Source organism: Pongo abelii, chromosome 1 (assembly GCF_028885655.2).
Source record: "Pongo abelii isolate AG06213 chromosome 1, NHGRI_mPonAbe1-v2.0_pri, whole genome shotgun sequence".
Lineage (NCBI taxonomy): Eukaryota > Metazoa > Chordata > Mammalia > Primates > Hominidae > Pongo > Pongo abelii.
The window spans coordinates 46,667,088-46,691,792 of NC_071985.2; the positions used below are offsets into that span (position 1 = coordinate 46,667,088).

Sequence of the window (24,705 nt, forward strand, 5' to 3'; positions counted from 1 at the left end):
TTTAAGGAAATAACCAGGAAAAGTTTCATATTCAGGATATTTATCACAGGGTTATTTATGTGATTGTTTATAACCCAAAATTATGAACCCTGAAATGCCTAAGAATATTATAACCATGTACTAAAAGAGTTATTCATATATTTGGAAAACGAAAAACATCAGGATACAATATAATATGGTCACATTTGTAGGTTTTTTTGTTTGTTTGGTTTTGGTTTTTTTTTTTGGATGGAGTCTCGCTCTGTCACCCAGGCTGGAGGGCAATGGTGTGATCTCGGCTCACTACAGTCTCCGCTTCCAAAGTTCAAGCGATTCTCCTGCCTCAGCCTCCTGAGTAGCTGGGATTACAGGCATGTGCTACCATGTCCGGCTGATTTTTGTATTTTCACCAGAAATGGGGTTTCACCATGTTGGCCAGGCTGGTCTCGAACTCCTGACCTCGTGATCCACCCACCTCAGCCTCCCAAAGTGCTGGGATTACAGGCACTAGCCACTGTGCCCAGCCCCCATTTGTGTTTTATAAATGTGCAGAAACAAGGCTGGAAGGAAATTATGTTACATTTTGGTGTGTCTTTGTATTGTGGAACTATGGGTAATTTTTTTTCATAATACTTGTTTGTATTTTCCAAGTTTTTTAGCAGTAAAAATGTATATTATATGTTTTATAATCACAAGGAAAATACTTTTCAATTCTTTTCAACAGGGAGGGGTAATATGTGAGTGGGGATGGTGATTATACTAGTCCTTGAGTTATTTTTAAATTTTCTAAAAGAAAATCATTTTTGTGCTAGAAAAAGCTGAACAGGCTAAATAAAGACTTCAGATTTAACTAAAATTATATCCATTCAGTGTGAAACACTGTTGCTCTCATAGTTATCAAAAGCTCTGTTGGCAGTTGAGGGGAAGTTAATTACTTAAACTCACTTTGGTAGACAGTCTGTCAAAACACAGGATCTGTCGGGGAAAATAGTGAAGAGAGTCCTTCACAGCAAAGAAGTTTGGGAATCAGTGATCGAAGGATCCCAGCCATTTAGAGCCATAAAACCCCTGAGTGGCTGGTACAGTGGCTCACGTCTGTAATCCCAGCACTTTGGGAGGCCGAAGCAGAAGCATCGCTTGAGTTCAGGAGTTAGAGACCAGCCTAAGCAACATAGTGAGACCTCCTCTCTTTAAAAAATTAAAAAAAAAAAAAAATAGCTGGGTTTGGTGGCACACACTGTGCTCCCAGCTGCTCAGGAGGCTGAGGTAGGAGGATTGCTTGAGCCTGGGAGGTCAATGCTGTGGTGAGCTGAGATTGTGCCACTGCACTCCAGCCTAGGTGACAGAGGAAGGCCTTGTCTTTTAAACAGAACAAAACAAACTCCTTTACACATCACACCAACACCTCTTACCAAGTTCCACTGTAGGCATATAGTTACCAGAATGTTTATTGGGAAAATTGCAGCCAACAGGAAGTACTGTCAGTTCTCTGGGTTTTTAATATAATATATAATCTATTTCCTTTCTACTTCTTTTCTCCCACCCTTCAAAAGGTGCCTGAATGAAATCATATCAAGAAAGAGAGGGGTTTTTTCTTTATTTTATTTTTGAGACAGTCTTGCTTTGTCACCCAGGCTGGAGTGTAGTGGCATGATCTCGGCTCACTGCAACCTCCGCCTCCGAGGTTCAAGTGATTCTCCTGCCTCAGTCTCTGGAGTAGCTGGGACTACAAATGCACACCACCACACCTGGCTAATTTTTGTGTTTGTATTTAATTTTTTTGAGACAGAGTCTTGCTCTGTCACCTAGGCTGGAGTGCAGTGGTGTGACCTCTGCTCACTGCAACCTGCATCTCCCAGGTTCAAGCGATTCTCGTGCCTCACCCTCCCAAGTAGCTGGGGGGACTACAGGTGTGTACCACCACACCTGGCTAATTTTTGTATTTTTAGTAGAGATGGGGTTTCACCATGTTGGCCAGGCTGGCCTCGGACTCCTGACCTCAAGTGATCCACCCGCCTCAGCCTCCCAAAGTGCTGTGATTCCAGGCGTGAGCCACCACGCCCAGCCTTCTTTATTTTGTGTTACTTTATTTTATTTTTTGAGACAAGTTCTCACTCTGTTCCCCAGGCTGGAGTGCAGGAACACAATCTTGTTCACTGCAGCTGTAACCTCCTGGACTTAAGTGGTCCTCCCATGTCAGCCTCAGGAGTAGCTGGGACTACAGGCATTTGCCATCACATCTGGCTATTTTTTTTTTTTTTTAATTTTTTTCTGGATATGGGAGTCTCACCATGTTACCCAAAGTGGCCTCGAACCCCTGGGCACAAGCAATCTGCCCACTTTGGCCTCCCAGAGTGCTAGGATTATAGTCATGAGCCACTGTGCCTGACTTCTTTAGATATATATATTTATATTTGGGGGGCTGGGGGGGTGGGGCAGGGAGTTACATAAAGCAACAGAAATAAGAGCTGAAAAATCAATAGAAAACTTTAAAATTTGCATAGCACAGGAAGTACCTCTTGGTTGGTGTGGAAATTTTTATTCATACATATATCATCTGCTGGCATCATATTCATCTACATGGGAAATGTGTTTGGATAGAAGGATCACACTTACCTTGTCTATTCAAGTCAGGAAGAAAAGAGGTGGAGTAAGAAAAAGGAATAGGTAGGGGAATAGTGTTCCCAAAGAAGAAACAAATAACTTGTGGTCCTAGCTTCTCCCAACTTGAAGTAATTTTAGGCAGACATAAAATTAGTTCAATCACTAAAGAACCCTTCATTCTTATGCTTTGATTTATTTATTTATTTATTTTTTATTATTATTATTATTTTTTGAGATGGAGTCTTGCTCTGTTGCCTAGTCTGGAGTGCAGTGGTGCAATCTCGGCTCACTGCAACCTCTTTCTCCTGAGTTCAAGTGATTCTCCTGCCTCAGCCTCCCAAGTAGCTGAGACTACAGGTGCACATCACCGCACCCAGCTAATTTTTGTATTTTTAGTAGAGACAGGGTTTTGCCATGTTAGACAGGCTGGTCTTGAATTCCTGACCTCAGATGATTTACCTGCTTTGGCCTCCCAAAGTGCTAGGATTACAGGCGTGAGCCACACCTGGCCATGCTTTGATTTTCGAAGGAGCTGACTCCTGAGACCTACTTGCTGGCTCACTTTGGAGAGGGTCCACTTTATTTGGCAAGTACATAAGACAAGTGCCCGCTTAGAAAAACTCCATGGTTTATGTGTGAGTGTATATGTTTTATTAAGAAAAATCTCAAACATAAAAGTAGTAATATAATGATCCCCCATACCCATCACTCAATTTTAACAATTATCAACACATAGCTTTTTCTTTGAGATGGAGTTTTGCCTTATTACCCAGGCTGGAGTGTAGTGGTGCTATCTCAGCTCACTACAACCTCCACTTCCCGGGTTCAAGCATTCTCATGCCTGAGCCACCTGAGTAGTTGGGATTTCAGGTGTGCGCCACCAGACTCAGCTAATTTTTGTATTTTTAGTAGAGACGGGGTTTTGCCTTGTTGGCTAGGCTGGCCTCGAACTCCTTACCTCAAGTGATCTGCCAGCCTTGGCCTCCCAAAGTGTTGGGATTATAGGCGTGAGCCACTGCGCCTGGGCTATTTTGAAGCAAATTCCAGACTGGATATTATTCCATCCCTATGTGTCATACTTCCACATGTGTCTCTAAAAGATAAGGAAAAAAAATTTTGACACATCTAGAATGCCATTATCACTGTTTAAAATCACACAATTCCTTATTGTCACATGTTTGTGTAACTTTTTTTCCATAATTTTTTGTTGTTTGTTTTTGAGTACTTAATGTTGTTCAAATCAGAATCCAGACAAAGTCCACACGTTGCTCGTGATTTCATGTCTCTTTTCAGTCTCATCTTAATCCAAAAGGTTTCCATCCCGTTTTGGTTTTTCCTAGCCAATTTATTTCTTGAAGAAGCCAAGCTGTTCGACCTGTAGAATTTCCCACATTCTAGACTCTGCTGTTGCATCTTTGTAGTGTCATTTAACATGTTCTTCTCCCATGTATTGCCTGTAAATTAGAGGCTCGTTAAGAGTCAGGCTCAATTTTTTGGAAAAAAGACAAGGTGGTAGTGTGGTCCTTCCTGTTCATCACTGTTAGGAAGCACACAATGTCTCATAGTAATATATTGGCTTTTGAAATAATGATTCTAGCCCAGCAATTGATGATAATTGTCAAATCCATTACTTCATTAGGGGTTTATCTGTGTTTCCTGTCAGCTTCAATGTACTACATTTGCTCTTTCAAGTCCAGGTTACTTACAAGATCACTTTGGTCTCCTAGATGCTTCCTAGTGATTGAATTTTCCAAAGCTCCAGCTAACTATTCTCTCCATGAATTCTAATGGAGCACATGCACAGGGGATTTTCTCAAAGAGACTTTGTTCTTTGAAAAAAGCCAAGCCAGGTGCTGTGGCTCATACCTGTAATCCGAGCTACTTGGGAGGCTAAGGCAGGAGTATCGCTCAAGGCCGGGAGTTTGAGACCAGCCTGGGCAATATAGCAAGACTCTGTCTCTAAGAGCCAAGGTAGGAAATATTTTATCAGAGTAAGGCCTTAGGGGAAGGGGAAGATATAAAGGCTGTCAGAATAGCTTCTTTGGGAAAATAGAGAAAAAGACTTTTCCTTTAAAACTCTAGTCTTTTGTTGCCTGGTGGTTTTGATGAATTGGCAGGGAATGTGATCATATAGTTGACTAAATTGGAGAAGGAAGTGTTCATGGAAAAGAGATTTTAGGCCAGGAACAGTGACTCATTCCTGTAATCCCAGCACTTTGGGAGGCTGAGGCAGGAGAATCACTTTAGGCTAGGACTTTGAGATCAGCCTGGGCAATATAGCGAGACCCTTTCTCAGTTCAGAAAAAGAAAAAGAGATTTTAAATCCATCACTTGGATCCTAAGTTTCAACATGCAGCTTTTTTTGTGACAAGGTTAGGAGAGTTCTCTCCCCATTACAACAAAAAAACCTCCCAATTTGAGTTTTTCAGGCTAAGTGCAAAGAGTGCCTTTAGCCTCTCACCTGCACTTAAGACCTCAAGGATTATGTCAGCCAGTCATCTCAATAGGTTGAAATGGTGCAGTGTTGGCGGGGACAGTGACTCACACCTGTAATCCCAGCACTTTGGGAGGTCGAGGCTGGCGGATCACTTGAGGTTGGGAGTTCGGGACCAGCCTGACCAACCCCATCTCTACTAAAAATACAAAATTAGCCGGGCATGGTGGCACATGCCTGTAATCCTAGCTACTCGGGAGGCTGAGGCAGGAGAATCGTTTGAGCCCAGGAGGCAGAGGTTGTGGTGAGCCGAGATCATGCCATTGCACTCCAGCCTGGTCAACAAGAGTGAAACACTGTCTCCAAAAAAAAAAAAAAAGAAAAGAAAAGAAAAGAAATGGTGCAGTGTCATGTTGAAGTTTGCTTTCTAGAGTTTTAACGTCCAGAAGTTTAAGTTTCAGAGACTCGAGAGCTCCCCATTCTACAGCCTTATGATTATCTCCCATTTCGGATTGCATCCCTCAGCCACATAAAACTGTTTCTGCTGACACTTTCCTGTGACTAGTTACCCATCCAGGGATGCTGAACTAACCCAGCTTTTTTCTGCCTTTGTCTTCAGGAGCCAATGAAGTGCTTTTGGTGGTTGGGGGCTTCGGAAGCCAGCAGTCTCCCATTGACGTGGTAGAGAAATATGACCCCAAGACTCAGGAGTGGAGCTTTTTGCCAGTAAATAATGGTGAAACCATTCGTTGGGAGGGATCTTAAATGTCCTCAGTCTCTGGCTCCAGATCATAGCAAATCCAGCCTTAAGAGTAGAAAAGCCTAATAACAGGATGTTTCTTACAACAGTCTTGTGCATATAGTAGGTACTCACTTAACAGTTTTTGACTGTTTAGATTAGAAGATTATGCCTTAGAAATGTCAGTGGCCCTGTGTCAAGGTAAACTCAGATGGCCACCACTAGTTAGGTGCCTTTCTTAGCTGTCTGTATAATTCCCAGCACATTTCATTGGTCGTGCTGTGTTAAACTGAATTGAATGTTAAATTGTGTTGAATTGAACCTAGTGTTCAGTTGAGCTCAGAAGTTTGGGCTGGGCGTGGTAGCTCACACCTATAATCCCAGCCCTTTGGGAGGCTGAGATGGGAGGATCTCTTGAAGCCAGGAGTTCAAGACCAGCCTGGGCAATATGGTGAGACTCTGTCTCTACAAAAAAGTAAACAAAAAAATTAGCCAGGCATGGTGGTGCATGCCTGTAGTCCTAGCTACTTGGGAGGCTGTGGCAGAAGATTGCTTGAGCCCAGGAGTTCGAGGTTCCAGTGAACTGTGATTGTGCCACTGCACACCAGCCTGGGTGATAGTGAGATCCTAACTCAGAAAAAAAAAGTTCGTATCTGTTTCCCTCAGCATGTCTCTCAGTGTTGAATGAACAATAGTAATTTCTGAGAAAACATGGAAATCCAACCCTCCTACCTTTTAAGGTTCTTATAATAAATCCTCGCCTTTTGATTAGCAATGTGGGAATACTTTTCCACTTTATGGAAGGATATCAGTCTCTTAACCCAGTACCTTATGGAAAAGAAAGGAGTCAGATACTGGATAACAGAAAGCTGTTAAATCTTTTGGAAGCCTTGGAAAGAAGCAGATATACAGAAAGCTTGTATCTTTAAGAGCACCACAACAGGCATGTTCAGTAGGTAGCTATTTGGGAGCCACTTGAGGATGAACCACTTAAGGAGGGTTCATCATGACAGGTGAAGAAGCATAGAGGTGTGCAGATACAACAGGGAAGATAGCAAAAGGTAAGGCCCAAAACTTGCCTAACTGAAATGCTCTGTACCTCTTCTCTCCAAATCCATAGAGCATCACTCGTAAGAGACGTTATGTGGCCTCAGTGTCCCTACATGACCGGATCTACGTCATTGGTGGCTATGATGGCCGTTCCCGCCTTAGTTCAGTGGAATGTCTAGACTACACAGCAGATGAGGATGGGGTCTGGTATTCTGTGGCCCCTATGAATGTCCGACGAGGTCTTGCTGGAGCCACCACCCTGGGAGGTAGGCTGGGTGTGCAGGGCAATTATTTCCATCTTACTGTGGCTGGACCAGGGTTTTTAACCTCTCCTGTTGTCTGGCAGGAGCATGAAATATGGAGAAAAAATTAAGGTCAAATGTTATTATTATTATTATTATTTGAGACAGGGTGTCTCTCTGTTGCCCAGGCTGGAGTGCAGTGGTGTCATCACGGCTCACTGCAGCCTCAATCTCCCCAAGCTCAAGCGATCCTCCCACCTCAGCTTCCTGAGTAGCTGGGACTACAGGCATGCATCACCATGCCCAGCTATATTTTTGTATTTTTAGTAGAGACGGGGTTTCGCCATGTTGCCCAGGCTGATCTCTAACTCCTGAGCTCAAGTGATTTACCCGCCTCGGCCTCCCAAGGTGCTGGGATTACAGGTGTGAGCCACTGTGCCCAGCTGACAAATACTCCTTTTTGCTTTCAGAAATACCCGTGTAATAGAAGCTGTTCAATATTCATGGATGTTTCAGTATTGACTACAAAGTTGGCAAATCAAGTTCCAATGTGCTGGGTGGGGAACTGGCACTAGTTGTGTTTTTGCAAACTCACAGGTGGTCTTTGAATGCTTTTAAGGATTTTATTTTACCCCATTCTTTTTAGATGTCTTCCTTGTCTGTAAAACTTAATTGACTTATCTCATTAAAAAATACTTTGTTTTTGCTCTCAGACTTTTAAAGGACCCTTGGAAAATTTGTAGAGGAAAGAGTTCTTAGAAATCTCTCATTCTCTAATAGTCTGTAATTTGTTTATTCTGAGCAGATATGATCTATGTCTCTGGAGGCTTTGATGGAAGCAGGCGTCACACCAGTATGGAGCGGTATGATCCAAACATTGACCAGTGGAGCATGCTGGGAGATATGCAGACAGCCCGGGAAGGTGCCGGACTCGTAGTGGCCAGTGGAATGATCTACTGTCTAGGTATTGAGTCTGGGATGCAGGAATGGGAGGGAACTCAATGGGTAATGGACTGTGGGTAAGGATTCCTTTTTACCAGAATGAAGTTCATAGACTTCCCTTCAAGTAAAACCCTGGTGTGTCTTAATATATTTTCCATTAATTGGGATTATCTTTTTCTTATAAGTGTACTGTCAGATTTCTCTTAGAGTTATTGGAACTCTTGTGGGAAAATTGAAACTAAAATAATTAGTTGAAGCACTCAGAGAAAGACCGACCAGGAATGGGCATGAGGATTTTCCACTCTTTCTGGAATGGTCTCTGTCTTCCAGGAGGATATGACGGCTTGAATATCTTAAATTCAGTTGAGAAATACGACCCTCATACAGGACATTGGACTAATGTTACACCAATGGCCACCAAGCGTTCTGGTAAGACCAGATCTGAGGGAGGGGACAATAGGCGATGTTGTCAGACCTTTACATATATAATGGTGGTGCACGGGACAAAACGTAGATTAATGTAAAAATGAGATTCTGCTCTCCTCCTTGTCTCTTGTTTTCTCTAAATATTAGGATAAAGACAGTTGATACTTACAACTAGATTATAAGTTTGAAAACAAAAGCCTTCATGTCTTTGTTCTCTCCCTACATTTTAGAATATCTAGTACAATTTTGCCTGTGTAGTACATGTTAAATCAATGTCTGTTAAATAAAGTCTCTAATGCATAAGGACAAAAAAGTAGCTACTTATCTTCACTGAGAGCTTTTTGAAGTGGAGCAGGCTGGGATATAGAAAAGGAGAGAACACTGTGCTGTTCTAGTTTACTTACTCTGGGTAAAAATTGCTTCAGAACCATAATCACAACTCCTTTCCCTCCATCTGCCTTTATCGCCGCCTTTTTTTCACTTCCTCCCTTTCTCCTAATTAGAAGGGTTGGGCTCTGAGTTAATGAAAGTGAAGAAGAGAACCATTTTTATTATTTATCTTTTATCATTTCAAGTCCAAGCCAAAGGGTTTATAGATGGAATAACTTGTGCTGGACTAGATTATTCTAGGCCTGTGTGGGCCCAGTCCATATCCCTCATCTACCCTAGAACTCAGCTAATCATTAGTGACCATAGTTTATTTCTATAATTCAGATTCTAGGCTTAGTACCATTCATTTGCTAATGCCTTCATTTTCCCCAGGTGCAGGAGTAGCCCTGCTGAATGACCATATTTATGTGGTGGGGGGATTTGATGGTACAGCCCACCTTTCTTCCGTTGAAGCATACAACATTCGCACTGATTCCTGGACAACTGTCACCAGTATGACCACTCCACGATGCTATGTAGGGGCCACAGTGCTTCGGGGGAGACTCTATGCAATTGCAGGGTGAGGATTTAGAAACGAATCCAGACTCAGTATGTAGCCAGAGCAAGAGTCTATGTGATCTGATCCTCATTTTTGGATGGAGACAAGACTTGGGTAGGGGTAGACATCTCCAGTGGCAACTTGATTTTATTAGATTTTTTTGATTTTTTAGAGACAGAGTCTTGCTCTGTCACCCAGGCTGGAGTCTGAGTAGAGTAGCTGGGAACACAGGTGCACGCCACTGTGCCAGACTAGTTTTTTATGTTGCCTAGGCTGGTCTCCAACTCCTGGGCTCAAGCAATCCTTCCACCTCAGTCTCCCAAAGTGCTAGGATTACAGGTGAGAGTCACCATGCCTGGCCTCCAGTGGCAGCCTTAAGGAAGGACTTGTGTGGAAAGGAATAGAAGGCGAATTTCTTTCTTTCTTTCTTTAAATTTTATTGAGACAGGGTCTCACCATGTTGCCCAGGTTGGTCTCAAATTCCCTCCTGGACTTAAGCAATCCTCTTACCTCAGCCTCCTGCATAGTTGGGATTACAGGCACGTGCCACTTAACGCAGCTGACTCATTTCTTTCTTCTGCTTCTTTCTCACTCAGATATGATGGTAATTCCCTGCTAAGTAGCATTGAATGTTATGACCCTATCATCGACAGCTGGGAAGTCGTGACATCCATGGGAACCCAGCGCTGTGATGCTGGTGTTTGTGTTCTCCGCGAGAAGTGACCATTGTTGGAGCACCATCCAGAGCTAGTGACCAGTCCAGTGGACAGTTAGTGGGAGAATCAAAAATCCTTTCCAGAATGTCTGTTTCTCACTATGTGCACAGGGTGATTACAGGCACCAGTGCAGTGATGATTGTACTTACTTGACACATACTCCCCGTCGTCCTGGTTCTTGTTCATGAGAAGGGTGGGTAACAGATATTCCAGGAAAAAGAATCCATTGAATGGATGTGAGAGACCACATTGCCTCTCCCACTGCTTTGGGGAGCACTTTCCTGTCATTTCTAACTTACCACATGCTTGGTGTACTATATGTATGTTGTGCCTCATATGTTGCAAAGAACTAAGATGAGTATAGCCTACTAGATATGGGCAATATCCAGCCTAGATGATTGGAAAGATACCAATTTAAGTAAACTTGGTAAAATCCAAGTCTTTTTTTTTTTTTTTCCAGGAACAACTACATTTTCTCATCTACAGGTAGCTAGGGGCAACACAGTTCCATTCTAGAGGGAAACAAAAGGGAGAGCCCCACAAAACTTTGGGGACAACGGAGAGAGAGACTCATCTGACACTTCTTTTGGAGGTTAGGATTTGTATATCAGAATTGAAGTTAGAATAAGTGAATTAAACTGAATTTGATTGTGAGTGAACCTAGAACAGCACTGAAGTATTACATAAGCTGGAAGACCGAGATATTTGAAGGATCTTTTTATTTCCCCAAGGTCTTTTGCACTGGAGATAGCATAAAAGAGTGAACAAATGTTGGGATGAGAGAAGATGACATCAATGTGGGAGTTCAGTATAACTGGGGATAAACTAGAAGTACCTGTGATTTTACAGTCATCTTATTACCTGCCAGAGCTCATCTAGCCATGGCAATGTTTGCCTTGAATGGGGGTGAAAGCCTTTCTTTGTTGAATCAAATACTACTACACTATTACACTTCCACACTATTTATTTGGGGATGGGCTGGGAGTGACAGTAGCCTAGTAGTTCAGCTACCTGATTACTGCCCCATTCTTTTAGAAGCACACTTCTGCCAAGGAGTGGTTTGTACTGCTGTGTTTGGTACATTTAGCCTTTTTTCTGCTTTAAGTTTTCCTTACCTGTCCTTTAGTGTAGATTTTATTCATCACAGGACAGAATAATCAAGGACAACCAAAATCCTTTTGTTAGTTTCAGTACCTCAGCTATCAACATTTCTGAGCTATCATTCAATGTTCCTCTGTGTCATGGAGTGAAATTCTTGTTTTGTGGGTATTAGGAGTGTGGGAATGTGATAACCTGAACAACTTTTGCTCTGAAATTCCATTTTTCCCTCTTTCCCTGAGTTGTATTGACCTACAGAGTTAATTTCCTTTGTATTTTTTTAAGAAAATATTAAAAATCAGCGGTCTCAAATGCCGAGAGTTTGTGGCTAACCAACATTGCCTTTAGTAAATATTTGGGAGGCAAAGATGTAGGGATCAGCCGTAGCTCCTATCTCTTCAAGCTGTTCATCTTGTGTGTTTGCCAACTAGTTCCGCTATTTCTCTGTTAGACACAGGTAAGAGGTAGCCACTTTACACTTTGGAGATTCTCATCAGTAAAATATTTACCTGATTTGCCGTATTCATTAGCCCCCTCATGCTTGGAGTTACTTGAAAATCAAAGGAATAAAGAAAAGACATCTTGAATTCACTTAGCACCCACTTGAATTTTAGGGTTTCAGTCACACCAGTCCTTTTTTCCATTTGCTTTGAATTATGGCATGTGATATAAACAGCTATGCAGAAGGCCTGCAAAACTGAAACAATCCTGATGCTTCCAGAGCAAAAGGAAGGAGGAGCCACATGAGGAAGTTATTTTCCTTAAAAGATGCCTGGTGACTTCGGCAGATGGATTGCGCCTGCTAATTAAACCAAAGCCTATAAAACGTGGCTTTTCCTATCTCAGGAAGAGATCCAGGGGAGGGTGAAGGACTGATGGCTTCTATGCTGTCTTCAGTGCTCACTAATGAGTTTCAGACCAACTTCACAAATAGTTCATACACCGAAGCCACAATGGAATGTTCTACAGAAAAATCAACACGTAAAACTTATAGCTTTTTCACTCTTTTCACAATCGTACACACTTTCATGTGCTCACATACATACACAGAGATACCCCTAATTTGGTGGTTCATCTTATTTTTTTAAGCTCCCATAACTGGCAACCAGCTACTTAGTTATCTAAGCTAGGAAAGCCAGCAGTTGCTTTGTGTCACCCCCATCACAATACAGACATCCAGCTAGTTTCTAAGTTCTGTACAATTTTAATTGTTCCAAGTCCATTCCCATATCTTTGTTCCCTCTGCTAGCTTCAGGGCCTTTCTGAGCTAGACTCATGAGGTAATAGCTACCTGATACCTTACCTCTACTCTTTTTCCTCTGTTCAATCTAGCCCCTCTATTTAGTCATAGGTTATCTTTCTGAAGCACAGGTAGGATCATTACAGTACTTAACATACAGCAGACAGTAAATATCGAACAGTTATTTCTGGCCTAAAATTCCACAGATTCCCATTATTCATGTTATTAATGTTAAATTCCTTGGCGTGACATTAAAGCCATGGAGCTCTGGGCCCACTCTGCCTTACCTACCTCTACTACCCCTTCTCCCCACGTGTAATGTGGGTCAGCCACAGTGGTCTACTAACCATTCCTAAATTTGTTCTCACCCTTGTTCATATATAATACTGTTCTGTCTGAAATAATCTTGCTTTCCTGACAATCCTAGTTAATTAAGAGCAGTGGCTTTAGAGTTGTGCTGCTTTTTCTGATCTTTACCTTTCTCATTTTGTGCACAAGCGTACCGACCCCGTAAGGAAACTGTGATGATTTAGTAAGTTTCTAAAGGCGCTTTGACACGTTTTGCCGCATAGTAAATGGTCACAATGAGTAGAAGAGACCAGCAATTAAAGCTTCCACGCATCTTTTTCCAATACCGAAAAGATACATGCCCCTCTAAGTAGTTTCCTATAGAAGAAGCTAATGTGGCTAAAACTTGATGGGAAGTCCGACACAGATTCCCTTCACATTGCCCCTAATAATGTCCCCATTTATTCAGGAGACTAAATTCAGATCTCAGAAAACTAAACAGTAAGGTCAACCTAATGATTTGTCTAGGTTTTAATATTAAGTGAAGCCCAGTGACCAGGTGGGTATGGAGATGTGTCACTGGTGCCAAGAAATGTCCCTGTCACAAAGCCTGCCGACACCTAGCCACTCAGGTTAGGCAATGAATGAAGGCGCTTGCGCAGGCGCCGGGGAAGCGGGCGCCTGCGCAGAGACGTAGTGACCGGCCGCTCGCCGCCCCGCCTCTGCCAAGCCGCGCCAGCGCAGTGAAGAACGAGCCGCAGACACAGCGTCTGCGCAGCCGTGGCTGAGGAGCCTGTGGCGGCAGCGGCAATGGAATCAACGGAGCAGCTGAGCGAGTTAGTGTCAGCCGAGGGCCGAAACCGGAAGGCGGTGCTGTGCCAGCGTTGCGGCTCCCGGGTGCTGCAGCCAGGGACAGCTCTCTTCTCTCGCCGACAGGTAGGGAGGCAGGTTGGAGGCCGTTTACACCCGCAGTCTTCCCGACGAGCCGCCGCGGTCAGAATCTGAACCCCGGCTCCTCAATTTCCGGCGACCGCGCCCTCCTCGCGCGGCCTTAAGCCCCGCCCCTCGGGCCTCAGCTTGGCGAGGCTCCGCCCCTGGGGCCGCTGAAGGCTGGGGAGGGAACCGGGTCCTGCCCCGGCATCTTTTGCCGCGGGAACCCTTCCCTGGGCCACCCGGCCCAGCCAGCCCGGCCCTCTGCCCCCGGGGCCGCTTCGAGCGCGGGCCGTGCGCCCCGCCGCCGTCCAGGGCCACTGTTCCGTGGGCGCGTGGAAGGAAGGCGCCCCATTCCGGCTCCCGAGCTCCCGCCAGCTTGCAGGACTCGGCAGGTGCCTCTCGGCCGCCGCTCACCGCGAGTGTTGCCGGGTTCCCGCCCCACTTCAGACCCCACCCGCCAGTCCTGAATTCACCGTCTCATTTATGACGGGCACCCATCTGCTCCACAGAGGATCCCCAGGAACAACGGGTGTAGGGGACGCGGCAAAATAACCCTGGTAACCTACCCACTTTACCGAGGCACTGGAACCGTCTGGTTTTCCAGATGAATCGTATTTCAAGTGCAGTAGATCCCTGACGTCCTGGAAGTAAATTTCGAAGAAAAACTTTTTTTTTCCCTTCAGTTTAGGGATTTTTATACCCTTCCTACCACCATCATCGCAAGTGAGAAAGTTGAAAAAAAAAATTTATTTCGGTAAACTGTGTTGAAGTGCAAATATAGTGTCATTTCAACCATAGGCACATCCTATCATTCAAAATTATTTCTAAAAATATGCAGATCATTTTATTATTTCACGTGCTTGAGCAGATGGTGAAGTGTAATGTCTAGTAGAAGAACAAGAAGCACCCATTCCTCCAAAACAGCCTTTCATCAAAGAAGGAAAAAAGGAATCTGTGTCTGTTGTTTTGTAGGTATTTTGATGACTTTTGATCTAGAGATTGGTGGAGGTCCCGGGGTTCTTTTAAGACTTCCAAGGTTTAGGAGTAGAGTTCTCAATTAATTTTACGAAGTTAGTGGCGTTATGGAGTCAGTGGAAAGAACATGGATCTTGGAATTAAAACATACATGGAATTGAGGCCTGACTTTATCATTCATTAACATTAAAAGAGTTAGGCTGGGCGCGGTGGCTCATGACTGTAATCCCAGCACTTTGGGAGGCTGAGGCGGGCGGAACACCTGAGGTCAGGAGTGTGAGACCAGCCTGGCCAACATGGCAAAACCCCATCTCTACAAAAAAAAAAAAATACAAAAATTAGTTGGGTGTGGTGGCACAAGCCTGTAATCCCAGCTACTCTGGAGGCTGAGGCAGGAGAATCGCTTGAACCTGGGAAGCGGAGGTTGCAGTCAGCGGAGATTGAGTCACTGCACTCCAGTGTGGGCAACAGAGTGAGACTCCATCTCAAAAAAAAAAAAAAAAAGTTATTTAACCTCCGTGAGATGCAGGTTGCTTATCGTGTAAAACAGGGGTGTCCAGTCTTTTGGCTTCCCTGGGCCATATTGGAAGACTTGTCTTGGGCCACACACAATACACTAACGATAGCTGATGAGCTAAAAAAAAATAAATAAATAAAAATAAATTGCAAAAAAAAACCTCATAATGTTTTAAGAAAGTTTCCGAATTTGTGTTGGGCCGCATTCAAAGCCATTCTGAGCCGTTTGCCGGCCGCGGGTTGGACAAGCTTGTTGTAAAATGAAGATGATGATAGAGGGAAGAATTTGTATAAAAGCACTTAGCACTGTGCCTAGTATATAGCCCATAATATAGGTTAGTTCCCATACTCCTTTTCCATGGCAAGGTTTTGTCTAATTTTATAAACTGACATAAATTAAGAGACTTCTAAATGGAGTTTATAGTTTGTTTTAAAATTCTTAATTTTTTTTTCTTTAAAAAAAAAACATAGCCCACGCCTGTAATCCCAGCTCTTTTGGGAGGCTGAGTTGGGCGGATCACTTGAGGTCAGGATCTCAACAACTGCCTGGCCGACATGGTGAAATCCCATGTCTACTAAAAATACAAAAATTATCTGGACGTGTTGGTGGGCACCTGTAATCCCAGCTACTTGGGAGGCTGAGGGGCAAGAATCGCTTGAACCCGGGAGGCAGAAGTTCAAGATTGCACCACCGCACTCCAGCCTGGGTGACTCCGTCTCAAAAAAAAAAAAAAAGAAAAAAAGAAAAAGACGCGCTCACTGTATTGCTCAGGCTGGTCTCCAACTCCTGGGCTCAAGTGATTCATCCACTTTGGGCTCAAGTGATTCATCCACTTTGGCCTCCCAAAGTGATGGGATTACAGGTATGAGCCACCGTGCCTGGCCAGGATCTTTCTTTTCTTTTCTTTTGTTTTTGAGATGGAGTCTCACTCTGTCGCCGAGGCTGGAGTGTAGTGGCATGATTTCGGCTCACTGCAACCTCCGCCTCCCGGGTTCAAGTGATTCTCCTACCTCAGCTTCCCAAGTAGCTGGGATTACAGGTGCACGCCACCATGCCCAGCTAATTTTTGTATTTTTAGTAGAGATGGGGTTTCAGCATGTTGGCCAGGTGAGCCGCTGCGCCCTTCTGCCCTGCCCTGCCCTCCCCTCCCTTCCCTTCCCACTCCCCTCCCATCCCCTCCCCCTCCCCTCCCCCCGTTTTCCTTTCCCCCCTTCCCTTCCTCCCTCCCCTCCCCTCCCCCGTTTTCCTTTCCCCCCTTCCCTTCCTCCCTCCCCTCCCCTCCCCCGTTTTCCTTTCCCCCCTTCCCTTCCTCCCTCCCCTCCCCTCCCCGTTCCCCGTTGTGCTCTGTCAAAAGCATGGCTCACTGCAGCTTCTGATCAGTCAAAATTCTTAATTCTTGTTTGATACTATTTTAAACTGATTTTGCCAAAAATTGTGTGAGCAAATTAAATTATATATGTTACATTTCTTTTTGTTTCTCAGTGAACACAGTGGCCCCTATTCTAGAAAGGGGCTTAAGAATTTTTTTTAATGCATTTTAAGTGTTTTAAAATGTTTTCCCTCTTTTAAAAAGGCAAAAAGGTGGGGTTTTTTTTTTTTTTTTGGTTGTGTTTTTTAACAATGGCTTCAATATTTCTGGAAATTTCCTATTTCTTGAGAAAGCGCTGTTGGAAGAATCCTATCCCTTTTTCTGGACTCGAGCAACTCAGCTGTAATCCAACCCAGTGTTCTCCTTACTCTCAGTCCTAATTGTTTTCTCCTTTCTTTTCTCAAATACTAATTTCAGCAAAAATATAACTTCTAGGACATGACGTAAATAGAAGGTAGAAAATTTCATGGAAGATTTTAACCAGTTATTTATTAGTCCTTTCCCTGCTCTGTGTCACACATTTTAAGGTGGGGAAAAGCAGTTCCATCCTTAGAGAAAACAAGCAGCTTCTGAGATGCTGAGCTCCTTAACTAAAGCCTTGGGGTAAACCCTGTAAAGGTTCAGGGTAGCTCTTTTTTGTTATAACTGTGACATATTGCAGATAAACCACCGTTAGGGCAATTACAGCAGGGCTGTTACTCATCTCTGCAGGTGTTAAAGGACCACTCCCAGCCGTTAAGCCTGGAGAAAGGTGTAAGGAGTCTGGCTAGAGGTGGCCTACAGCTTTCTCTCTCGCTCCACCCAGTGGAATAGCCTAGTAGTCTGCAGATGGGAACAATTGGAGAACTAGACTGCCATTCCTACCTTTGAGGTGATCCAGGGCCTAGCACTTACTGTATCTTATATTCCAGAGTTCTTTAGTCTAAAGTAGTGTGTTTCTCGATTCCTCCCGCACCCCCAGACCTCCAGAGGACATGTAGCAATATCTGGAGACATTTTTAGTTGTCAGAATGAGGGAGGTGTGCTACTGGCATCTAGTGGGTAGAAGCCAGGGATGCTGTTAAGCATCTTTTTCTTTCTTTTCTTTCTTTTTTTTTTTTTTGAGTTGGAGTCTCACTCTGTTGCCCATGCTGGAGTGCAGTGGCACGATCTCTGCTCACCTAACCTCCGCCTCCTGGGTTCAAGAGATTCTCCAGTCTCAGCCTCCCGAGTAGCTGGGATTACAGGTGCCCCCACCACGCCCAGGCTAATTTTTTGCATTTTTTAGTACAGATGGGGGTTTCACCATGTTGGCCAGGCTGGTCTTGAACTCCTGACCTCAGGTGATCGGCCACCTCAGCCTCCCAAAATGCTGGGATTACAGGCATGAGCCACTGTGCCCGGCCCGAACAATGATGTATTTTGCTCAGGAATTTAGGGGTCGACTGGGTTTAGTGAGGCAGTTCTCACTGGGGGTCTCTGTTGTGATGGCAGTCAGAAAGGCCATTCTGTCACGCGTCTGCCTGTGGGCTGGGAGGGCTCACACACCTGAGCACTGGAACAGGATTTGGGGCCACCTCCGTCCCTACATGGACCCCCCAGCCTGGTCTCCACATGGCACCCTCAGGATAGCTGGACTTCTAACACAGTGGCTGAAGGCTCCCAGCGCGTGTCCCATGAGAAATGGCAAAAGTTGCATGCCATTTTCTAACCAGCCTGTCACTTCCACTGCATATATTCATCAAGCAATCACCATGGCCTGCCCAGACCAAAGGAGAGGGGTATGGACTCCACTCTTGGTGGAAGGATTATCAGAGAATTTTCGGATGTGTTTTGAAACCAACACAAGTAACTCCCAGAAGGGAAAAAATTACGAAAAAGTTAACAGAAGTGTACTCTGTATTGTAACAGTTTTTATTCTCATCTGTATTATAGCATGCTTGCCAAGTTTTCTACAATGAAAATGTATTTTTACAATGAGAAAGGTAGTATTTTATTTTTAAAAGGGTGCTCTTAGTAGTATATCAGCAGAGTCTCACTGAGTTGTGGTGTTCTGTCTAGTTCTGAAGAGGCTGTCCAGGATTCGCTGGGGTCCTGACAGAACAAAGGTAACCAACCCATCTGGTCAGGGATCTCACTGGCAACTTCGCACCAAGTTGAGTTTGCCTCAAATTACATACTAATTTTTTTGTTGCCATCCCCAGTAGTCTATCCAGAAAGCCTCATTATATTCCAGATGTTATAGCTAATCTCCTGGCCCTAGCAATGGTCCTTGGCATTGCAGTGAATAGGTTGAGATCCAGGCAGAGATGCACATACATATGCATATATATGAGTATAGTCTTGTGGGCCTGACTTAGATGGTCTAAGTTAAAATGGGAATGTTGAGGAATAGAGCAAACAGGACCCAATATGATGCCTTGAATGGACCGTTAATTATAGTAGTACCTTTAAATCTCAAATCAAAGGAGAGAGAACTGGACAGGTGACGCTTTGTGCTACAAATGGGAACCGAGAGAGGGAAGGGGGTGATGTTTTGTTGGGCACCTCCTGAACACTAATGCTTTAGTCAGTTTTCTGTTTTGTTGGACACACCGAATTCTTGGTTGATTGGTTAGATGTCTTAACTAGTCCACTGAAGTTTACTCCATCTATGTGAAGATGTGTGGGATTTCACACCTACAGTATAGGGGATAAGCCAGAAATACATTTAGGAAAATTGAGGCCCACAGAAAGTTACAGATGCGACCGGAATTCAGGTTTCCTGGTTCCTTAATTTTGATTCCTAACTCTCTTTGCCTCTACTTGTTCCTGTTTTTGTTTAAGGTAGAACAAAGTGTTAAGGAGACCTTTAACATGAGGCAAAAAGAATGACTGGAGTAACAGTATGACACAATGGCTTGTACTGTAACCCCAGTTACTTGGGAGACTGAGGCTGGAGGATTGCCTGAGCCCAGGAGTTCAAACCCAGCCTGGGCAATGTAGAGAGACCCCATCTCTAATTACAAAAAAAAAAAAAAGTATATCGTGGGGTGGGAAATGGGAAATAAGTGATATGACAACAGCCATATGAGGAGCAGAGGGGTAACAAACTTGGCTGGCATGATATTTTGCAGTAGTCTGGGACAGCTAAGAGTGTATACACTATCAATAAGGGACAGCTAAGAGTGTATACACTATCCATATTGAAGAAATTAAAGCAATTGTGTGTGTGCCAGAGGCCTTCTCCTAATGATTGAGAAGTCATATAGGTTGGAGGGTACAAGCATCCTAGAGCTAATAATTCCAAATTGTAGAACTAGATTTTTCTTTTTATAAGATAAATCCAGTATATCCCTAACAGTGATGGAATAGATCAAAGCCAGATATTCTGTGTTTATTCGCTTAACAAATAGTTGAGATCCTGCTCTATACCAGTTGCTATTCTAAGCACTAGAGATCTAGTAATGAACAAGGTAAGCTCCTTGCTTTCCAGGAGCTGATATTCTAGTGGAGGTAGACAGGTGGTAAATAAGTAAGCCAATAAATTAACACGATAATTTCAGAAAATAAGCAAGAAGTAAACAAGTAGGAGTGGCAGGAAGAGACTTCCAGGGGAAATGAATGTGTTCATTATCTTGATTATGATAATGGTTTCACCATTATACATGTGCTAAAGTGAAATAAACTGTGCGTTTTATTTTATTACTTTTTGAGACAGGATCTCACTCTGTCACCCAGGTTGGAGTACAGTGGTATGATCTTGGCTCACTGCAGTCTCAATCTCCCTGGCTCAAGTGATCCTCCCACCTCAGCCTCCTGAGTAGCTGGGAGTACAAACACTTGCCACCATGCCCAGCTAATTATTTTTTTTTTTTTTTTTTTTTTTTTGAGACAGAGTCTTGCTCTGTCACCCAGGCTGGAGAGCAGTGGTGTGATCTCAGCTCACTGCAGCCTCAACGACCTCCTGGGCTCAAGCGATCCTCTTACCTCAGCCCCATGAGTGGCTGGGACTACAGGTGTGCATCACCACAGCCAGCTAATTTTTGTGTTTTTTGTAGAGATGGGGTCTCACTATGTTGCCTAGGCTGGTCTTGAACTCCTGAGCTCAGGCGATCCTCCTGCTTCAGCCTCCCAAAGTGCTGGGATTACAGGCGCGTAGCACCACACCCAGCCCTGGCTAATTTTTTCAAACTACTTTTTGTAGAGACTAGGTCTCATTATGTTGCCCAAGCTGATGTGCATTTAAAATATGTGCAGTTCATATGTCAATTATACCTCAGTAAAACTATTTAAAAAAAAATACAGTGGGCAGTAAGTAAAGCTAATTCAGGTTGTTTGGTTAGAGAAGACCTCCTGAGAAGGCTACATTTGAGCTGACTACCAAGGAGGAGCTAGCCATGCCAAGATCTGAGGGCAGAACAGACTAATGCTGTTTGAGGAAGGCAAGAAATCCAGTGTGTCTGAAGCATAATGAGCCGGGGAAACTAGGACCATGTCGGGCCCATGTTGAGGACAGCAGTGAAACCGAGTTCCCAGACCACCCAGCTGGTGCCCCTCTTTCATTTCTCTTAAGAATCAGGCTCACGCCTGTAATCCCAGCACTTTGGGAGGCCGAGGCAGGCAGATCATGAGGTCAAGAGATGAGATCGAGACCATCCTGGCTAACACGGTAAAACGCCATCTTTACTAAAAAAAATACAAAAAATTAGCCAGGCTTGGTGGCGGGCGCCTGTAGTCCCAGCTGCTCGGGAGGCTGAGGCAGAAGAATGGCGTGAACCCAGGAGGCGGAGGTTGCAGTGAGCTGAGATCGCACCACTGCATTCCAGCCTGGGCGACAGTGGGAGAATCCGTCTCAAAAAAAAAAAAAAAGAATCAGGGCAGAGACCAGAGGCAAAGAAGAGCCACCCAACACCATCGTCTACAGCTTAACGAGAGGGCTTCTCTTTTTTTGTCATTCCTGCTAGGGAGCAATGTGAAGTGTACCTAGAACGGGGGTGTTGATGGAACTGGGCCAGTTCAACTTCTGCGTTCTTTATGTTCTCTCCCACTGCAGCTTTTCCTTCCCTCCATGAGAAAGAAGCCAGCTCTGTCTGACGGCAGCAATCCTGACGGCGATCTCCTCCAGGAACACTGGCTGGTTGAGGACATGTTCATTTTTGAGAATGTGGGCTTCACCAAGGACGTGGGCAACATCAAGTTTCTGGTCTGCGCAGACTGTGAAATTGGACCAATTGGCTGGCATTGCCTAGATGACAAGAACAGTTTCTATGTGGCCTTGGAACGAGTTTCCCATGAGTAACTGAGGGGAGGGGTACTCAGGTCCACCTCCAAAGATAAACCTACTCCCCACAAGAACTGGCCTTTAATGTGGTATAACTGTTCCGCTGCCTTCTTCTCTGTGCTAATATAAATACTGAGTACCAGCATGTCCGCTTGAACATGCAGAGGGTTAATCCTGCTTCCTAAAGCCTCAAGTACATGCCTCCTGCTTAGTTCACTTTGCATCACATTTCCTAAGCTCCCTTTTCCCCCAGTTTTGGGACACTGTGCTTACCTCCAAAAATCTCATCTCTTTCCTGGCATTCTCCCTAGGCTCTGTTTTGCCCAGGGGCTCCCTCTTTTTCTCGTTCTAGAAGAGCAGTATTCAACCTTTTAGCTATGACGACACATAACAAAAGATGCTTATGTACTAATAGTTGAAAGTCTGCCTTTTTCTCATTCAAGAAGGCATACAAATATCTGAGAGTGACTTTGTTGTATGGCTACCCTTGTCATCTACAGTAATTTATTCTTTCTGAAAGTAAAGCATTTTCAAAACTCAGTATTTAAACCACTAACCAGAAACATTACTTTGGATGCATCTCTAATACCATGTTTGAGCACCTCTGCTCTAGGTTGAGAATGACATTTTATTGTGAAGATGGGTGTGGTCCCTCTTCCCTTGAAATCTTGTAGTTTCTTTTTATATTAGCTCCTCACTGCTACAGCCTAGAAGGTGAGAAGCAGATTTTAACCCCATCTGGCAGCCACTCAAGGAAAACCCAGCCCTGGCTGTTTACTCAGGCTGTCTTAGAATGAGAGTGGAGGGTGTAGGATATGAGGGTTAGGCCTTTGCCACATTATACAAAAGTTTATAATTTGCCTTATCTGGACAAGTAATTTTCTTCCTTTGTTCGTAGGCAAGACTTCTTTAATGGATATTATCATTTACTGAACCTACTGGGCATGGTCCTCATGGAGTTTTGGTTCAACTGGAATCTCTGTGCCAACCCAGGATACAAACTTCCATCCAGATGCATGGATACAAATTTCCATAGCTCCGGGGCTGCTCTAACAGTTTGATATCAGCAGACTTGTTTAAGCCTTCAATTTGATTTCCAATTATTCCATCATTTCTATTCTGAAGTGACTCACCGTCGTAGAAGGAAGTTTATTATATAACCAAGGTTTCAGGTATCCTCCTGTCACCACCTCTACTATTCAGGAGGCCTAAAATTGAAATAAGTACTAAATAGAAACCTTACCATCTGAAGTCCCTTCCATTGTTTTCTAGTTGCTTCCTCATTCCTTTACCCCCAGACTTTCTAAGGACTCCCCGACTGCAGTGCAAGCTGGCCTTGGGCACAGTTTTGCAACCAACCTACTCGCCTGGAAAGGTGGCTTCCTTCTCCAGTTAGCCTGAATGAGCTTTAGTAAGCAATTGAGAGAACTGTGTTTTTCTGACAAATGGTCACATGTCCATCATTACGGCATCTGCAGAAAAACAGAGTTATCCACTCAAGTCAGGAGCAAAACCCAAGTAGATGCCTCTAGGGGCACATGGCCCCTCACATCACAAGCCAGAACCTAAGCTAAGCATTTTTTACATTGAGTTTGAGACTAGCCTGGGCAACATAGTGAGACCCCATCTCTATTTAAAAAATGAACAAAATTACCTGGGCATGGTGGTATATACCTGTAGTCCCTGCTACTTGGGAGGCTCAGGTGGGAGGATCACTTGAGCCCCAAAGATGGTGGCTGCAGTAAGCCAAGATCACACCACTGGCACTCCAGCCTGGGCAACAGAGTGAGACCCTGTCTCAAACAACAACAACAGTTTCAACAAAAAAATATATATAATATATAGCGACTTGAATAGGAAACCATAGTATTTCATTGTTTTAATTGGCATTTATTTTATTTCTAGTGAAACTTTTATATACGTATTGGTCATTTCTATTTCCTTTTTTGAGAACTGCCAAATGTTGCCCTAGTAGCCAAAAATATCAAGTTGCTATTCTGCCTTTTCAGTTTGATCTGAAAGAAATAAAGGCATTTAAGCAATGGAAGTTAGATTTCTGCATGTCCTTGGGAAGAATATATAAATTGAAAAAACAGAGGAGAGCTGAAACCTGAACATTGGGGTTTAGCTTAAGGTCAACCAACTGATTATCTAGTCAGCTATAAAATGCAAATGTCATTTCTTCATTTCCCTCACACATAATGGGCTCTCAGTACATACTTGTGAATCAGCTGCTATTTGCTGTGGATAGATAGAGGCAACCTGTGCATTCTGCTCCGAGTATAGAAACTTCCGTTTTCTATTGGGGAGAGCAGTTGATTTTGCGAAGGCCTGATTGTTTCCACATAATTGTCTGTTGTTTTACAAAAACACAGAATCAAAGATGGGCAGTGGTGTACTGACATTTCACAAATTGTCACCATGTTGTATATGAGGCTACACATGTAACTGAGTAACTATGAGGACTTCTGCTTCTGGTAATGGTGGATAGGTCCTTTGGACTGATCAGCTCACTGGTTAACTAGAAAGGCTGGACAAAATACTTTAGAAATCTGTGTGAAGGCACCAAGAGAGCCGACATGACTTTGAAGAATTGCTAAACCAGGACAGCAGAGGAGATGGAAACCCTGGGAGATGGGCTTGGTGTCAGGGCCACTGTTCTCCTGGGAGCATTTGCCAAACTTGGAGGTGATTCAGAGGTTTAGCAGTGATTTTAGCAGCCTTTCAGAAATAGGGTACAGGGCCTGTGAAAGGGCGATGGACTTGGTGGTGTCCCTCACTTTTGGTTGAAGCCCTCAGTCTTTTGCACCCCAGGAATAAGGGTGAGGCGGTGTAGGAAACAGGTTCTCGGGACTGCAGCCCAGCCTCCGATTACGGATCTTAATCCTTGAAATTAGATTAAGGTGATCCCAGAGTGGTAGTTTGCCCAAACTCTTTGGATAAGCAAACAAAAACCCTCTCTAGAGGATATTATTATTATCCT

At 44.0% G+C, this 24,705-nt stretch overlaps 2 protein-coding genes across 3 annotated transcripts in view; both read left to right on the forward strand.

Moving 5' to 3' along the window:
* KLHL12 (kelch like family member 12) overlaps window positions 1–11,470 on the forward strand; it is a 31,930-nt gene extending 20,460 nt beyond the window's left edge. The window contains exons 8-13 of one of the 2 annotated variants that reach the window (XM_024254946.2): window positions 5,637–5,743; window positions 6,877–7,072; window positions 7,854–8,012; window positions 8,321–8,419; window positions 9,179–9,365; window positions 9,941–11,470. In XM_024254946.2, the coding sequence (XP_024110714.2) occupies window positions 5,637–5,743; window positions 6,877–7,072; window positions 7,854–8,012; window positions 8,321–8,419; window positions 9,179–9,365; window positions 9,941–10,067 (875 nt within the window). In that variant the 3' untranslated portion in view covers window positions 10,068–11,470. The remainder of the gene's footprint in view (window positions 1–5,636; window positions 5,744–6,876; window positions 7,073–7,853; window positions 8,013–8,320; window positions 8,420–9,178; window positions 9,366–9,940) is intronic. The other variant, XM_063716676.1, reaches the window with a different exon arrangement.
* Window positions 11,471–13,081: 1,611 nt separating this feature from the next.
* RABIF (RAB interacting factor) lies at window positions 13,082–23,769 on the forward strand. Its single transcript, XM_002809589.6, has 2 exons — window positions 13,082–13,622; window positions 21,495–23,769. Exons 1-2 carry the CDS (start codon window positions 13,497–13,499, stop codon window positions 21,738–21,740), a joined length of 372 nt encoding a protein of 123 aa, XP_002809635.1. The 5' UTR covers window positions 13,082–13,496; the 3' UTR covers window positions 21,741–23,769.
* The last annotated feature ends 936 nt before the right edge of the window (window positions 23,770–24,705 follow it).

Excerpts from the sequence above, each read along its gene's own strand:
- RABIF (XM_002809589.6), top strand. The coding sequence starts at position 13,497 with ATGGAATCAACGGAGCAGCTGAGCGAGTTAGTGTCAGCCGAGGGCCGA. Across the intron at positions 13,623-21,494 it reads CTCTCTTCTCTCGCCGACAG|CTTTTCCTTCCCTCCATGAG; the intron begins GTAGGGAGGCAG and ends CTCCCACTGCAG.